General features: G+C 43.3%; 1 protein-coding gene across 5 annotated transcripts in view; it reads right to left on the bottom strand.

Moving 5' to 3' along the window:
- The window catches only part of PIGU (phosphatidylinositol glycan anchor biosynthesis class U), a 104,005-nt gene extending 86,137 nt beyond the window's left edge, over positions 1-17,868 (bottom strand). For all 5 annotated transcript variants that reach the window (XR_013535024.1, XM_008995495.5, XM_002747261.6 and 2 more), the window contains exons 1-2: positions 17,732-17,868; positions 1,417-1,481 (exon numbers count right to left, since the gene is read on the bottom strand). Coding sequence is in view for 4 of the 5 variants with exons in the window: in XM_008995495.5 (XP_008993743.1) it covers positions 1,417-1,481; positions 17,732-17,861 (195 nt within the window). In the remaining variant the exon portion in view is untranslated. The remainder of the gene's footprint in view (positions 1-1,416; positions 1,482-17,731) is intronic.
- Between the last annotated feature and the right edge of the window lie 422 nt (positions 17,869-18,290).

Raw genomic sequence — 18,290 nt, 5'->3', positions numbered from 1 at the left:
AAGACCCACATCTCTACAAAGAAATTTTTAAAAGTCAGCCAGCGGTGGTGGTGCATGCCTGTAGTCCCAGTTACACAGGAGGCTGAGGTAGGAGGATTGCTTGAGCCCAGGAGGTCAAGACTGTAGTGAGCCGTGATCATGCTACTATACTCCAGCCTGGGTGACAGAGCAAGACCCTGTCTTAAAAAAATAAAATAAAAAAGGCCTGATGCAGTGGCTCATGCCTGTAATCCCAGCACTTCGGGAGGCCGAGATGGGCGGATCAACTGAGGTCAGGAGTTTGAGACCAGCTGCCAACAGGGTGAAACCCCGTCTCTACTAAAAATACAAAAATTAGCCGGGCATGGTGGCAGGCGCCTGTAATCCCAGCTACTGGGGAGGCTGAGGCAGGAGAATCGCGTCAATCTGGGAGGCAGAAGTTGTAGTGAGTCGAAATCGTGCCACTGCACTGCAGCCTGGGCACTAGAGCAAGACTCTGTCTCAGAAAAAAAAAAAAAAAAAAAAATTAGAAGGTACATTGTCAAATTAGAAAACTTCTTCTTTAAAATCATATGGCCAATAAGAATGGAAAGGGTAGTGGAAAGAAATGTGGTAGATGTAGTGAGGAGGGTCTTCAGGGCTTTGTATGTGCCTCTAAGGTATCTGGCTTTTATCCTGAGATCAATGGTGAGCCCTCAAAGGTGCAGAGCAAGACAGTGATAAAAACAGATTCGCATTTTAGAAACATGGCTCTGACCGCAGTAAACGAGCAAGACTGAATGCAGAAAGACCTGTCAGGAAGCTATTGCTGTAAAAAGAGATCATGCAGACCTAATTAAGAGTGTTTTTACTATTCTTGAGAGCTAATTTTAAATAAAAATTAGCTGGGCATGATGGTACACAGTGGTGGTCCCTGCTACTCCGGAGACTCATGTAGGAGGATCACTTGAGCCCAGGAGGTCGAGGCTGCAGTGAGCTGTGATTGTGTCACTGCACTCTAGCCTGGGTGACAGAGTAGACCCTGTCAAAAGAAAAAGAAAGCTAATTTTATGGGTTGAGTCGGCTTCTGTGGGCTTTCTAAAAAAACGTTACTGCCATTGTTTTCATGGGAAAGCATATTCCAAACAACAAATCACAAGCGAATGAGCATATAACCTATTTGTGGACTGAGGACTGTTTGCAACTTCTTTACCATTACAAATGGTAACTCCTACAGAAGCCTTATCTGCTTCCCCAGTTACAATCTTAATCCGGATCATTTCCACTGCAATTGCAAAACCTCTTTCTTATGCAGAGGATATGTAAAAACGGGCTGTTTCTAAATATGACTGTCAACAATACATCTTTTCAAATGTTTGTACAAAACAGAGGTTAAGCTTTGGTATCTGTGACTGTAAACTACTCTTGGTCCCCAGAAAAGAAAATAGAAACACTTACTTCATGAAATACTGCTCCAGCATATGGAGATACTCCCAAATCCAACAGTGAAAGACCTTCAACCACTGAAAAACAAGACATACAAGTTCACTCAGACTAAGCAGGCAGCTACAGTGTTAGATACCCCAAGAACCAAAAAGGTCCTCAGAGTTTATCTAACCCCCTTTACCTCATCCCCAGCAAGTGGCCTTGAACATTTCTGATGAGGGGAAACTCTCTTCCATAGACAGCATCCTTTCTCATCGTGGGCAGCACTCATCATAAGGCATTTTATGTTAAACTATATACTTCCTTCTAGTTCCTTGAAACTCTCACCCACTCTAAAAATTGTCTCATTTATGCATAATCTTCCCCATTTCAAAGCATAATAAGAGAACAAATTAGAAGCCAGTGAGAAATGTTACCATAGTGTGAGGAAACTATGGGCAGTCACTCTCATATGCTGCTCATTTGAGTGATATTTGTATTAACTTTTCGACCAGGCAATATGTGCTTTTTAAGTGTGTGCCTTCTGACCAAGATATGATCGTTCTTAGGGCAGTTTACCCTAGGGAAATAACTGGAAAAGTGTCCAAAAAGGATGTTCCTGATAGTGCTCAGAGTACTGAACAATTAGAAATAATCTCAATGTCCATTAATGGAGATTTATTTAAATGAATTATAATACATATCTCTATATAATGGAATCCTTTATAGTTAAAATTATACTACGTTATAAATAATAAATAAATAAGTGGAAAAGAAAGGAGAGCTTTTCCCTACAGAGAATTCTAAGGATCAAATGTAGAAGAAACAATGAAATAGAAAATCACCACTTGGCATACTCCATCCATAGTAATAATCACAAAAGGCAAGTATCATCAATGGATGCTAAAATTGGTGGGCAAAAAATATGAGAAACAGAGTATTTTCAAGGGGAAAAATAATTTTACATGGGCAGTAGCTCACATCTATTATCCTAGCATTCTGGGAAGCCAAGGCAGGTGGATCACCTGAGGTCAGGAGTTCGAGACCAGCCTGGTCAACATGGTGAAACGCCGTCTCTACTAAAAATATAAAAATTAGCCAGGCATGGTGGCGCACACCTGTAATCCCAGCTACTTGGGAGGGTGAAGCAGGAGAATCACTTGAACCTGGGAGGTGGAGGCTGCAGTGAGCTAAGATTGTACCTCTGCACTACAGCCTAGGCAACAGAGACTCCTCAAAAAAAAAAAAGGGGGTAACCTCAGTCTAATTGTGAGAAAACATCAGGCAGACCCAAATGGAGACATAAAATAACTGGCCAGTACTCTTAAAACTATTAAGCCTAGGCTGGGTGAGGTGGCTCATGCCTATAATCCCAGAACTTTGGGAGGCTGAGGCGGGTGGATCACAAGGTCAGGAGTTCAAGACCAGCCTGGCCAAGATGGTAAAACCCCATCTCTACTAAGAATACAAAAATTAGCCAGGCACAGTGTTGGGCACCTGTAATCCCAGCTACTCTGAAGGATGAGGCAAGAGAATCACTTGAACCTGGGAGGCAGAGGTTGCAGTGAGCCAAGATCGCACCATTGCACTCCAGCCTGGGAAACAGAGTAAGACTCCATCTCAAAAAAGAAAAAATTAAGCCTATATACGCCTACTATGTACCCACAAAAATTAAAAATAAATATTTTTTAAAATGTTAAGTCTGAGGAAGTATCCCAGATTAGAAGAGACTAAGGAGACAAAATGACTAAGTGCAAAGTGGAATCACAGATTGGAAAATTGGACATTAGCAGGGCAAAGTGACAAAATTCTAATAAGGCCTATAATTAGTTAATAGCATTGCATCAATGTTAATTTTCTGGTTTAGGTCATTGGACTATGGTGATGCCGAATGTTAACATTGGAAGAAGCTGAATGAAGGGTAAACAGGAACTCGACTATTCTTGCAACATTTTTGAAAATCTAAAATTATCGCAAAATCAAGACTTAAAATTAAAAAGTGTACCAGAGATCTATATTTACTGAAGAAAAGCAGCCTATAAAATATTATTAAATGAAAAGCAAGTCAAAACACAGTGTATAAAATATGATAGGGGTTTTTTTGGCGATTTTTAAAAATGACCATTTTAGCAATTTCTCTTGGCTTTTATTTATTTATTTTCCTTTCCAAATTTTTTGGGGGTTGAGGGGGTATTCAGTTTTGTTACATGGGTAAATTGCATGTCATAGAGGTTTGGAGTGCAGATTTCATCGCCCAGGTAATAAGCATAGTACCTCACAGGTAGCTTTTTGATCTTCACCCTCCTCCCACCCTCCATCCTCAAGTAGGCCCAGGTATGTATTGTTCCTTTCTTTGTGTCCATGTATATTCAGTGTTTAGCTTCCACTTATAAGTGAGAATATGCTGTATTTGGTTTTCCGTTCTTGCATTAATTTGCTTAGGATAATGTCTCTAGCTCCATCCATGTTGGTACGAAGGACATGATCTCATTCCTTTTTTTTATGCTACATAGTGTTCCATGGTGTATATGTATACCACATTTTCTTTATCCAGTCCACCAGTGATGGGCATTCAGGTTAATTCCATGTCTTTGCTACTGCGAATACCGCTACGATGAACATACACATGGATGCATCTCTATGGCAGAACAATTTATATTCCTGTAGGTATATATACCTAGTAATGGGATTCCTGGGTTGAATGGTAGTTCTGTTTTAGGAGAAGTCTTGGAGAAGTCTTCAAACTGCTTTCCACAATGGCTGAACCTAATTTACACTCCCGCCAGCAGTGTATAAGTGTTTCCTTTCCTCCACAACCTTGCCAGTGCCCATTATTTTTTGACTTTTTAATAATGGTTATTCTGACTGGTATAAGATAGTATCTCATTGTGGTTTTGATTTGCATTTCTCTAATGACTAATTATGTTGAGCATTTTTTTCATATGCTTGTTGGCCATGTGTATGTCTTCTTTTGAGAAGTGTCTGGTTCATGTCTTTTGTCCCTAGCCCCTATGTTTTTTCTGAGTCAGGGTCCCAATCTATTGCCCAGGCTGGAGTACAGTGGCATGATCAGGGATCGCTGCAGCCTTGACCTCTCAGTCTCAAGCAATCCTCCCAACTTAGCCTCTTGAGTAGTTGGGACTTCAGGTGTGCATTACCATGCCCAGCTAATTTTTGTATTTTTTGTGGAGATGGGGTTTCAACATGTGACTCAGGCTGGTCTCAAACTCCTGGGCTCAAGCAATTCTGCCTGCCTCAGCCTCCCAAAGTGCTGGAATTACAGGTATGAGCCCCCATGCCCGGCCCTTTGCCCTTTTTTTTTTTTTTTGAGACAGAGTCTCACTCCATCACTCAGGCTGGAGTACAGTGGCATAATCTCGGCTCACTGCAACTTCTGCCTCCCGAGTTCAAGTGATTATCCTGCCTCAGCCACCGAGTAGCTGGGATTACAGGTGCCTGCCACCAGACCAGCTAATTTTTGTATTTTTGGTGGAGTCGGGGTTTTATTATGTTGGCCAGGCTAGTCTCGAACTCTTGACTTCAAGTGATCTGCCTGGCTCAGGCTCTCAAAAATGTCCATTTTTTAATAGCTTTGTTTGTAGAGTTTCAGTTTAAATTCCTATAAGCATTCATTCATTTAATTATTTGAAAAAATAAGAATGAACATGTATTCAATGAGAAATGCCTGGAAAAATAAATATTTAAATGTTCACAATGACCATTTCTGGATAAGGTTACAGAAGATGTTTGATTTTTTTCATCTTCATTTTCTGAATCTTTAGCAATGAGGATGTATTATTTTACAATTATTCAAAAGAAATATTTTTGTTTGTTTGTTTTGTTTGGAGGCAGGGTCTCGCTCTGTCATCCAGACTAGAGCACAGGGTTTGTATAAACACAGCTCGCTGCAGCCTCAACCTCTTGAGCACAAGCAATTATCCTACCTTGGCCTCCCGAGTAGCTAAGAACACAGGCCCACGGCAGCACACCCAGCTAAATTTTTTTTTTTTTAGTAGAGACAGTGTCTTGCCATGTTGCTCAGACTGGTCTTGAACTCCTGGGCTCAAGCAATCTTCCCACCTTGGCCTCCTAAAGTGGTGGGATTACAGGCGTGAGCCACTGCACCCAGCTACTTTTTATTTTTGAATCAGGTGATTGAGTTACCTATTAAAAAATTGGCAGGCAGGGCTCAAGGAGTTCAAGATCAGGCTGGGCAACGTAAGGAGACCCTGTATCTATAAAAAAAGACCCAAAATTTAGCTGGAGCATGGTGGTGTGTGCCTGTAGTCCCAGCTACTTGGGAGGCTGAAGTGGGAGAATCAATTGAGCCCAGGAGATCAAAGCTGCAGTGATTCATAATCATGCTACTGCATTCCAGCCTGGGTGACAGAAGGAAACCCTGTATCAAACAAAAGAAGAAAAGAAAAGAAACCACTACATATGTGTAAGGAGTGGCTATACATATGACTTTAAACTTAATAAGATGATCCTAAAGAAGGAAACCTAATCCATTTTATGATTCGTGGTGGCCATAAAATAAAAGTATATTGCTCAAGAGCATTATAACTGGTCCTTATTCTGGGACCAAAAAGAAACCTTCCTCAGGCAACTGCATAAAAAGGTTGCTGTGTAACAGCTATTAAATCCTTCACTAACGGCTTTCCCGGAGGCCCAAAGAGACCACTGACACATCAAATCACATCGCAAACCATTTCTCAATCTTAGCCAATGGCATCCTACCACAGAGTAGTAAAAAAGCAACTCTAGGCCGGGCATGGTGGCTCACGCCTATAATCCCAGCACTTTGGGAGGCTGAGGCAGGCAGATCACGAGGTCAGGAGATCAAGACCATTCTGGCTAACAAGGTGAAACCCCGTCTCTACTAAAAATACAAAAAATTAGCTGGGCATGGCAGCAGGCACCTGTAGTCCCAGCTACTCGGGAGGCTGCGGTGGTAGAATCACTTGAACCTGGGAGACAGAGGTTGCAGTGAACTGAGATCGTGCCACTGCACTCCAGCCTAGGCAACAGAGCAAGACTCCACATCAAAAAAAAAAAAAAAAAAAAAAAGGCAACTCTACAGGGGAGCAGTATGAGCCTACCCAGGAACATCACTCTCCACTTGTCTGGTTTAATCCAGATGAAAAGTGAGTACATAGCTAGAGCACAGACTGCACACCTTTCAGGCAATTGCCTAAGATGTAATTCATCTCAGATATGCTTTTGCTAGATATTACACATCAGTGGATTTGTTAATGTATTCTCTGGAAATGCCTGGAGTGTGGCTCTGCTATACTGATGATTAAATATGGCATCATATTACTTAATTGATAACTGATCTGGGCAAAGGTCAATCTCATACAAAAGCATGTTTTTGCCTTTCTTTTTTGAGACTCACTCTGTTGCCCAGGCCAGAGTGTAATGGCGTGATCATAGCTCACTGCAGCCTCAACCTTCCAGGCTCAAGCAATCCTCCCACCCCAGCCTTCTGAGTAGCTGGGACTATAGGTTCAGGTCACCACACCCAGTTAATTTTTAAATTTTTCTGTAGAAACAGGCTCTCACTATATTGCCCAGGCTGGTAAAAACATTTTTAGCTTCTTTTTCGCTGATAAAACACCAAATGGTGTATGACGCCAGTGCAGCAGGGTTTAAAAAAATTTTTCTTTTAAACCCCACCATGTACTACAATATTAAAAAGTTGACCAGGCACAGTGGCTCATATGCCTGTAATCCCAGCACTTTGGGAGGTGGAGGTGGGTGGATCACCTGAGGTCAGGTGTTCAAGACCAACCTGGCCGTGGTGAAACCCCATCTCTACTAAAAATGCAAAAAATTAGGCGGGTATAGTGGCAAGTGCTGTAATCCCAGCTACTTGGAAGGCTGAGGTAGGAGAATCACTTGAACTTCGGAGGTGGAGGTAGCAGTGAGCCAAGATCATGCTGTTGTACTCTAGCCTGGACAACAGAAGTAAAACTCTGTCTCAAAACAAACAACAACAACAACAAAAAACAATAAAAAAGTATATGGCTGGGTGTAGTGGCTCATGTCTATAATCCCAGCACTTTGAGAGGCCGAGGCAGGTAGATCGCTTGAGCTCAGGAATTCGAGACTGGCCTAGGAAACACAGTGAAACCCTGTCTCTACCAAAAATACAAAAAATTAGCCAGGCATGGTGGTAAGTGCCTGTGGTCCCAGCTACTCAGGAGGCTGAAGTGGGAGGATTGCCTGGGCCCAGGAGTTCAAGACTGCAATGAGCTGTGATTGTACCACTGCACTCCAGCCTGGGCGACTGAGCCAGACCCCATCAAAAAAAAAAGGATAGGAAGAGAACAAACTCAGAATATTTTTAATTAAATACATTTAGCTTTAATGATAAACAATACTATCCTTACTTTTCTAATTTTGGTGCACATGATTAAAAACTGTGACTTGTTGGGAGGCTGAGGCAGGCTGATCATGAGGTCAAGAGATCAAGACCATCCTGGCCATGGTGAAACCCCATCTCTACTAAAAATACAAAAATTAGCCGGACGTGGTGGTACAAGCCTGTGGTCCCAGCTACTGGGGAGGCTGAGGTGAAAGAATCACTTGAACCCAGGAGGCAGAGGTTGCGGTGAGCCGAGATTGCGCCACTGCATTCCAGCCTGGTGACAGAGCAAGACTCTGCCTCAAAAAAAAGAAAAAAAAAAAAACTGTCACTTGGTCTGCAGTGTTTGGAAACATCTAAGCTACAAGAGTACCAATATCCTCTTTAAAATAGTGAATCTACTCTATAGAAAAAAAAGAATAATCAGGGCTGTCAAACTCCAATATATATAAAAATGTTCCAGTAGGCTGGGCACAGTGGTTCACGCCTGCAATCCCAACACTTTGGGAGGCCAAGGTGGGCAGATCACCTGAGGTCAGGCGTTTGAGACCAGCCTGACCAATATGGTGAAACCCCATCTTTACTAAAAATACAAAAATTAGCCAGGTGTGGGGGCATATGCTTATCGTCTCAGCTCCTCAGGAAGCTGAGACAGGAGAATTGTTTGAACTCGAGAGGCAGAGGTTGCAGTGAACTGAGATTCCAGCCTGGGCAACAAGGCAAGACTCCATTTCAAAAAAAAAGTTTCAACAGTATCATGCAGAAAACACTTTAAAGTCAGTTTCACAAAGTGCCTATTAGGGGAAAAAACAAAATGTCAATAAAGACACCCTAAGAACTCAGCTTTATGCCCTTTTTTTCCCCTGGAGTATCCTCCAAAATAAAACCTGTGAAAATACACCAGAACATCCAAATAACACATCTCACTTCACGGGTCTATTTAGTTATTTAATAACTAATGTAAGAGCTAAAGAATTATGGTCAACTATTCTAAAATGTAAGTTTTTTTTGGATAAAGCCTCTCAACCCTTAACTGATAATTAGCCCATGAAGCAAGCTTTTAATTTTTTTTTTTTTTTTTAGGGACAGGGGCCTTAATATTCTGCCCAGGCTGGAATGCAGTTGCACAATCATTTCACTGCAGCCTTAAATTCCCGGGCTCAAGCTCAGCCTCCCTTGTAGCTGGAACTACAGGAGTGCACCACTGCACTTGACTAATTTTTGTTTTTTGTAGAGATGGGGTCTTGCTTGCTCAGGCTGGTCTCAAACTCCTGGCCTCAAGCAATCTACTCATCTTGGCCTCCCAAAGTGCTAAGATTACAGTCATGAGCCACTATGCCTGGCCAAGAATTCTTAGTTACCTTGGTGTGCTTTTCCTATGGGGGATAATAAAAGCATATCATCCTGTATAAGGCAAATACTATCTTTCAGTTTCCCGTATCAGTAAGGCATAAGCTTGTTCAAAAGCAGTGGTATCTTCTATCATACACTGAGCAAAGATAAGAAAAAAAAAAAAAGCAGTGGTATCCTTATATTTCTAGCTGAGAGGGCCTAAGAAGCAGAGTCACTCCAGGTGCAATGAACACAACTAGCATTCAGATCTTTGTTTCTAAATAATATTCTCTAATAAAAAGAGCCAGGGTTCCTTGAAGAAGTAGTCAATTCCAGGGCTGAACTAAGGAAGATAAACCTGTATCATCTTATGGTTCTAGAATGTAATAATGTGCTTTAAAAAAAAAAGTGGGCTAGAGGTGCCAAAAGGACAAAGGGGTCAGGATGAAAGAGGTCCCAATGGCCAAAACTAGAATAATCTAAACAACAGAATGAATATAGTATATAGTCCAGAGTATAAAATAAATATCCTAATCTATACTGATATAAATAAATAAATAAGCTTCTCTTCCCGGTTCTTCCAGGAGTTGGGAAAAGCTGGGTTGAGAGGGCAAAAATAAATAAATAAATGTGATGAAATGACAACTCTTCCTTACAGAAGAATTTTAATTATTAAATACAAATGAATGAGAGAAATAGAAAAGTCATCACTGGAACACCTGAGTAATGACTGCTGCAGGCAAGATTAACCTATGAATGCAAAAACTAGTAGGCAAAAATTTAAAAAGAAGTATTTGCAGAGCCCCAAAGAATATCCCCTAAAATGCTGATTAATTACAAAGGGAAACAATCATTTTACAGTGGAGAAATGTGGCAGACACTGCATTAACCAAGGGATTATGGCTGACATCAGCAGCATTAGGGAATTTCAATATGTACCCCTAATCCAATGCACTGAGAGGACCATATCACCTCAGTGGTATTCTTCCCTAAAATCCATTACCTCAATCAAACCACAAGAAAACATTAGACAAACCCAAATTGAGGGACATTCTACAAAATACCTGACCAGTGCTCTTCAAAGTGTCAAGGTTATTAAAGACAAGGAAAAGCTAAGGAACTATCACAGATAAACAACTAAGGAAATACAACAACTAAATGCAATATGGGGCGGGGCGCGGTGGCTCAAACCTGTAATCCCAGCACTTTGGGAGGCCGAGGCAGTGGATTACCTGAGGTCAGGAGTTCAACACCAGCCTGGCCAACATGGTGAAACCCCATCTCTACTAAAAATACAAAAATTACCTGGGCATGGTGGTGGGCACCTATAATCCCAGCTACTCAGGAGGCTGAGGCAGGAGAATCTCTTGAACCTGGGAGGTGGAGGTTGCAGTGAGCCGAGATCACACCACTGCACTTCAGCCTGGGCAACAAGGGCAAGACTCTGTCTCACCAAAAAAAAAAAAAAAAAAAAAAAAAAAAAAAAAAAAGGCAATATGGAATCCTAGATCATAGAACAGAAAAAAATAAAGTGAAAAAAATGTTATTTTTTTTTTTTTTTACACAGGGTCTCGCTCTGGTGCCGGGCTAAAGTGCAGTGTCATGATCACAGCTCACTGCAACCACCGCAGCTTCCTCCTCCCAGGCTCAACCCTCCCACTTCAGCTTCCCAAGTAGCTGGGAACACGGGTACATGCCACCAAGCCAACTAATTTTTTTTAATATTGTGTAGAGAGGGAGTCTCCCTATGTTGCCCAGGCTGGTCACAAATTCCTGGGCTCAAGCCATCCTCTCACCTTGGCCTCCCAAAGTGCTGATATTATAGGCATGAGCCACTGTGCCCAGCAAAAATGGTAATATCTTAATAACAACTATGGTTTAGTTAATAGTATTGTACTAATGATTACTGTACTATGACTATGCAGGATACTAACATTGGGGGAAGCTGAGGGAAGGGTATACAGATCTCTCTGCACTCTCTTTGCAAGTGTTCTGTCAGTTTAAAATGATTTCAAGTAAAAAGCTAAAAAACAGGCTGGCATAATGACACGCACCTGTAATCCCAGCACTTTGGGAGGCCCAGGCGAGAGGATCACTTGAGGTCAGGAGTTCAAGACCAGCCTGACCAACATGGTGAAACCCCATCTCTACCAAAAATACAAAAATAAGCTGGATGTGGTGGCACATACCTGTAACCCCAGCTACTCAGGAGGCTGAGGCAGGAGAACTGCTTGAACTCAGGTGGTGGAGGTTACAGTGAGCCAAGATCGTATCACTGCACTCCAGCCTGGGCAACAAAGTAAAACTCTGGCTCAAAAAAAAAAAAAGTAAAAGACAAAAAATAGTGGTATCTAGTCTCTGAATCCAGCTGCCTATTTGCAGGAAATAGAGATGACAGTGGAATATATTAAACTGTATCATGATATATAATCAGGAAAATTCAAACTATGGAGCTCTGTCTGGATTCTTCAACAGATAAATACTAAGGAAAAGAAAAGGAACCTGGGACCCTAAAAATTGAGACTTAAAAGACATACAAAAACTTTTTTTAGGGGCAAGAAGACTAAGACTAAGGGCAAATGAACTAGAGATGTTCATTTGAGTAATAAAACTTTTAAAAATACAAAGATGTCATTACTACAAAGTCAGGATAATAGTCACTTATGAGAAGAGTAAGGGGATTGTGATAGGAGGGCTTCTGGAGTGGAAATTCTGGTTCTTGACTTGGATGACAGTTACAAAAATGTTCACCTTACAATAATTCACTATGCAATACATTGTTATGTGTGGCTTACTAATTGTTTAATTTTATAATAAAGCCTTTTTTTTTTTTTTTTTTAGAGATGGATTCTTGCTCTGTCAGGCAGCAGTCCAGTGGCATGATCTCGGCTCATTATAACCCAATCTCCGCCTCCTGGGTTCAGGCAATTCTCCTGCCTCAGCCTCCTGAGTAGCTGGGACTACAGGCTCCTGCCACCATGCCCAGCTAATTTTTGTATTTTTAGTAGAGATGGGGTTTCACCATGTTGGCCAGGCTAGTCTCGAACTCCTGACCTCAGGTGATCTGCCTGCCTTGGCCTCCCAAAGTGCTGGGATTACAGGCATGAGCTACTGCACCCAGGCATAAAGGCTTTTTAAAGTAGTGATATTAGAAGTGTTCCTCCTGACCCTCTTTTTTTTTGGAGACAGAGTCTCGCTCTGTCGCCCAGGCTGGAGTGCAGTGGTGCAATCTCAGTTCACTGCAACCTCTGTCTCCCGAGTTCAAGCGATTCTCCTGCCTCAGCCTCCCAAGTAGCTGCGACTACAGGCATGTGCCACCACACCTGGCTAACTTTTGTATTTTAAGTAGGAACAGGGTTTCACTGCATTAACCAGGATGGTCTCCACCTCATGATCTGCCCACCTCGGCCTCCCAAAGTGCTGGGATTACAGGTGTGAGCCGCTGCACCCGGCCTCTTTTTTTTTTTTTTTTTTTTTGAGACAAGGTATTTCTCTGTCACCCAGGCTAAAGTGTAGTGGTGCAATCTTGGCTCACTGCAGCCTCCACCTCGTAGGCTCAAGCCATCCTCCCACCTCAGTCTCCCAGGTATCTGGGACTACAGGCACACGCCACCATACCTGGCTAATTTTTATATTTCTTTTTTGTAGAGTTGGGATTTCACCATGTTAGCCAAGCTGGTCTTGAACTCCTGAACTCAACTCATCTGCCCACCTCAGCCTCCCAAAGTGCTGGGATTACAGGCATGAGCCACTGCACCTGGCAACCCTGATTCTCACAGCTGTAGTAGAGGTGGGTTTCGAGATAAGTACTAACAGCCTGAGCTCTACCTTGAACTCAAAAAACTAAACCTATACTAATTGTGAATCTTGGATGAAGGCTGAGAAAAGACTAAAATACAACAGAAAGTTTCTTTGTTTTTTTAAGATGGGGTTTCACCCTGATGGCCAGGCTGGTCTTGAACTCCTGACCTCAGGTGATACACCCACCTCAGCCTCCCAAAGTGCTAGGATTACAGGCGTGAGCCACCACGCCCGGCCCAGCAGAAAGTTTCTAACATTACTCCTCACAGATATCTAAAAAAGATGATACTGGTGGAACAGCCATACCTAAAGACTGCTAGCTCTTCATACAAAACATTGTTAGCTATGTGACCTTGGGCAAATGACTTAATCTCTCCATGCCTCAATTTTCTCATCTCTAAAATAGGGATGATAACACTGTTTGCCATTTTAGAAATCAAATTAGTGTATTAACATAACCTAAAGTGCTTAGAACAATATCTGGCATGCAAAAAGCATTATATCATTGTTAATTTCCTATTTTTTAAGAAGCTCCTGCTTTTGTCAAACAGGAAATTCATTCTTTAAAAACTTATTTCTTTTTCTTAAGGCAGAGTCTCACTCTGTCACCCAGGATGGAGTAAAGTGGCATGATCTTGGCTCACTGCAGTCTCCGCCTCTTGGGCCCATGTGATCCTCCCACCCTAGCCTCCCAAGTAGCTGGACTACAGGCATAGGCCAACCCTGTCCAGCTAATTTTTTTATTTTTTGTAGAGACAGAGTTTTGCCTTGTTGCCCAGGCTGGTCTTAAACTCCTGGGCTCAAGTGATCCTCCCACCTCAGCCTCCCAAAGTGCAGGGATTATAGGCATGAGCCACCAAACCCGGCCTGGAAATTCATATGTATTTTAGTTACACTATCAAATAAACCGTTGGATTTGTAGAAATAGGTAACAAAAAAGATATTTTTCCTATTGTAATAGATAGGTTATTTGTGCCTGCCCAACATCAGTTTTCCCTTCTTTTGGTAACAGAATCCTAGTTTTTCCTATGGGATAATCCCCCCTTTTCTACATTTTAGGTGACACTGCCTCCTCTCCAAAGAGGTAAATACATGATCTAGGCAGACCACAGTAATTGACTCAAGAATTGGTATATGGCCCAAATCAGTTCAACATGACTTAATTCCAGAGCTTTTGTTGCACTTACTTAAAAAAAAAGAGGCCAGGCATGGTGGCTCATGCCTATAATCACAGCACTGTGGGAGGCCAAGGCAGGAGGATCACTTGAGGCCAGGAGCCTAAGATCAGCCTAGGCAATATATTGAGATCCCATCTCCACAAAAAGCAATAAAAAACAATTACCAACATGTGGTGGCATGCACCAGTCCCAGCTATTTGGGAGGCTGAGTCAAGAGAATCTCTTGAGCCCAGAAGGTTGAGGCTACAGTGAATTATGATCATGCCACTGCACTCCAGCCTGGGAGAGAGTGAGACCCTGTCTCTTAAAATAAAATAAAATAAAAAAATCAGTCCATACTATAGCCAATCAAAATCTATTTGAATTTGGATTCAGGGCCCCTTCACCTAAAGAACTGATCATTCAAAAACGTAAAATGTCATGTCAGACCAGAAGGGGTCCTACTTTACTATTTTTAAATACCTGACTTTTAGGGTTTATGTAATCAGCTGCTTTAAAAAATATCCCATTGAAGGTACACACTGAAGAAAAGTAATGCTTACAGATGTTGCACCCTCCCTCCCAAATGGTACAAATAAGCATGCTGATTAAGTCAGATCCAGATGATGGGTGGTTAACGAATCTCTCTCTAACCCTGACACTGGCCTCAAGCTCCAGACCCAAACCTGTGAATACTATCACCTCATACACACACGAAACACTTACTACTCTGTCCTTTCTGATTCATCTATTTCAGCCCATATCACCACTATTTTTTCCTAGTATCTCAACTCAAAACCTTAGAATTCACCTTTTTGGCTTTCACTTTTGTGTTGAGCTTCAACATAGATTTACTCATTGAATGGGAATACATAATTTCCTATTTTACAGATGGGAACACTGATGTTAGAATTCATACAGCTTGGCCAGGCGCAGTGGTTCATGCCTGTAATCCCAGCACTTTGGGAGGCTAAGACAGGAGGATCACAGGGTCAGGACCAATATGGTGAAACCCCGTCTCTACCAAAAATACAAAAATTAGCCAGGCATGGTGGTGTGCACCTGAAGTCCCAGCTACTTGGGAGGCTGAGGCAGAAGAATTGCTTGAAACCAGGAGGCAGGAGTTGCAGTGAGCTAAGATTGTACCACTGCACTCCAGCCTGGGCAACAGAGCAAGACTCCATCTCAAAAATTAATTAGAAGAAGAATTCATACAGTTTGCAAGTGGCAGAGCTAGAGAGTCAAACCTTTTCTGAGATTCCAGACCCTGTGCTCTTAATCACCAAACAACACTGTCTCATCTTTGAATCCTTCACCTGTCTGTCCTTTAAGTAACCAGATCCTATGCTTTCTTTTCTTCCACATTTATTCAACAGTAACTACAAACCTACTCTATACCAGACACAAAAGAATTCAGGAATGAATAAAAGAGTCCTTCGAGGAGCTCATAATATAATGGAAAAGGCCAGCTGTGATAGCTTACACCTAGAATCCCAGCACTTTGGGAGGCTGAGGTGGGTGGATCACTTGAGCTCAGGAGTTTGAAACCAGCCTAGGCGACATAGTGAAACGCCATCTCCACAAAAAATCCAGAAAACAACAACAAAAAATAGTGCGGTTGGTGGCACACGCCTGTAGTCCCAGCTACCAGCTATTTGGGAGGCTGAGAGGGAGGATCTCCGGAGCCGGGAGGTCAAGGCTGCAGTGAGCCATGATCACTGCACTCCAGCCTGAGTGTCAGAGTGAGATCCTGTCTCTTAAAAGAGAGAAGGCCAGGCACAGTGGCTCATGCCTGTAATCCCAGCATGAGCTGGGAGGCCGAGGTGGGCAGATCATAAGGTCAAGAGATTGAGACCATCCTGGCCAACATAGTGAAACCCTGTCTCTACTAAAATATAAATATTAGCTGGGCATGGTGGCGTGTTTCTGTAGTCCCCGCTACTCGGAGGCTGAGGCAGGAGAATTGCCGGAACCTGGGAGGTGGAGGCTGCAGTGAGCTGAGATCACGCCACTGCACTCCAGCCTGGCGCCTGGTGACAGAGCAAGACTGTCTCAAAAAAAAAGAAAAAGAAAGAAAAGAGAGAGAGAGAGAAATTGTGGAAAAACCGGATATAAACAAGTAATTATGAGATGAGGAATGCTCTTAGAGTAGAGGAAGAAGGGCCTAATACTGCCTCAGGTCTTCTGTTATTCAGAAGAAAGCAAGAATGAAACAGCTTCCATTCAGTTCAACAAAAAAATAATATGCAGAGGTAACAAATCCAAGCTACTACAATCTCACACATGAATTACTACTATCTTTATTACCGTTCACCAACTAGGAAACCTGGGCAAATTAATTTCTCCAAATCTCAGTTCCCTCATCTGTAAAAGGGGGGAAATAATACCATCTATCACACAGAAATAAATGTAAGGACTAAATGAGAAAAGGTATATAAAGGGTTACCATTTTTAGAAACCTTAACTCTATTCATAACACCCATTCATTTTGTGTTCCCCATGCCAAAGTTTCTATGGGATAACATCAACACTTTAGCCTTGCTCAGTTGCCATTCCTCACTCCTGTAATCCCAGCACTTTGGGAGGCCAAGTGAGACTGCTTGAGTCCAGGAGTTCCAGACCAGCCTGGGCAACATAGCAAGATGCTGTCTCAAAAAAAAAAAAAACCTTTAGCATTTAAAGGACACAAAGGGGACTCTTCTGGGGTGCTAGTAACGTTTCCTGAAATGGGTGCTGGCTACATAAGTGAATAGTTTGTAAAAATTCACTGAACTCTACACTTAATATACATTGTAGGTATATTGTACTTCAGTTAAAAAAAAAAAAAAAAGGTGTTTTTTCTAAATCATCTAATTCTGGCCTTAACCTAACTTCCACCCCATTCCTCCCCTGCTTTGGACATTTCACAACCTTGTATGTTTTTACATCCTATTTCTACCTGGAACTCCTCTTTTCTCTAATCTCCCTTTTAAAACCTTACATCCTTCAAGGGTCAGCTCAAATCCACATTCTTAGGAAAACTGGAAAGGGAGAGGACAGTTTATTCAGGGTCAGAATACTAAGGGCTGAGTGGACACAGAAAGTACACTTTTCATAAATTATTTTAACGATTTGTGTCACTCACTAGCCTGTGCGGCTCCTTCAGCCCACCTTCTGTTTCTCACCGTAGGCGTCAGTAATAAAACAATGTTTGAGGAAGAACTTAATAAGGAACAGGAACAAAAACTGCCCTGCAGGTCCCAGACTGAGAAGAGACGTCTAAGCGTACGCACACTCTCCTCGCTTAAGCAGAATGAGTCCCCTCATCCCGGACCCCCTTCCACGTCACCCCTTATCCCAGGTAACACTCCTCGAGATCCCGCCCCAAATCCCAAACTCCTCCGCAAACCGCACTCCACAAGCACCTCCTATCTTAACCCTTCCACAGGCCACACTCTACGGCCGAGACACTGAATGGGACACACCCCCCTCACATCCCCAACACTAGGTGGTCCGGCCCCAGGGCCCAAACCTCACCACGCGGTCCCCACACCCCTTCCCCTCACCAGCCCCACCCTCTTCGAGGACCCCACAGAAGGGTCAGTTCTCTGGGAACCCCGCACTGGCAGTCACTACCCCCGCCTCCCATTCACAGAGGCCGACAGAGGGCAGGTGCGGTCTGACCAGCTGCTCGAGCCCGTGGCCTCACCTCTCTTCCAGGAGCTCAGTGGGGACACCACCTCCACCCGCTCGGAAATAAATTCGGCCAGACTGGAGCGAAACAAGGCCGCTCGCACTGTCACAGCCACCACCAGCACCAGAGCCAAGGGAGCCGCCATGATAACTGGGGCGGGCGCGCAGGCGGGGAGGGAAGGCGAGGCCGAAGAGCCTCGCGACCTGCGCGCCACGCTCTGTAGTTCCGCGGGCGGGGACGCGCCTCCCTCGCCGCGGGAGCTGCCAGACGTGGGGACTACAGCTACCAGAAAGCCTTGCGGCGAAGCGGGCCGGAGCGACGGAGAGCGGGCGCCTCAAGCTGCGTGCAGTGTTGCGCGACGCCTTCTCCGATCACAGGTGCATTGTAAAACCGCGCCGCTAAAACGGAGCTGAATTTTTTTTTTTTCTTTGAGACTGTGTCTCTGTCGCCCAGGCTGGGGTACAATGGCGCGATCTCAGCTGACTGCAGCTGCAACCTCCGCCTCCTGGGTTCAAGCGATTCTCCTGCATCGGCCTCCCGAGTAACTGGGATCACAGGCGCCCAGCACCACGCC

This window comes from Callithrix jacchus, chromosome 5 (genome assembly GCF_049354715.1).
Source record: "Callithrix jacchus isolate 240 chromosome 5, calJac240_pri, whole genome shotgun sequence".
NCBI classification, from domain to species: domain Eukaryota; kingdom Metazoa; phylum Chordata; class Mammalia; order Primates; family Cebidae; genus Callithrix; species Callithrix jacchus.
The sequence above is the reverse complement of the archived record's forward strand: the minus strand, read 5'-3'. Positions and strand labels throughout refer to the sequence as shown.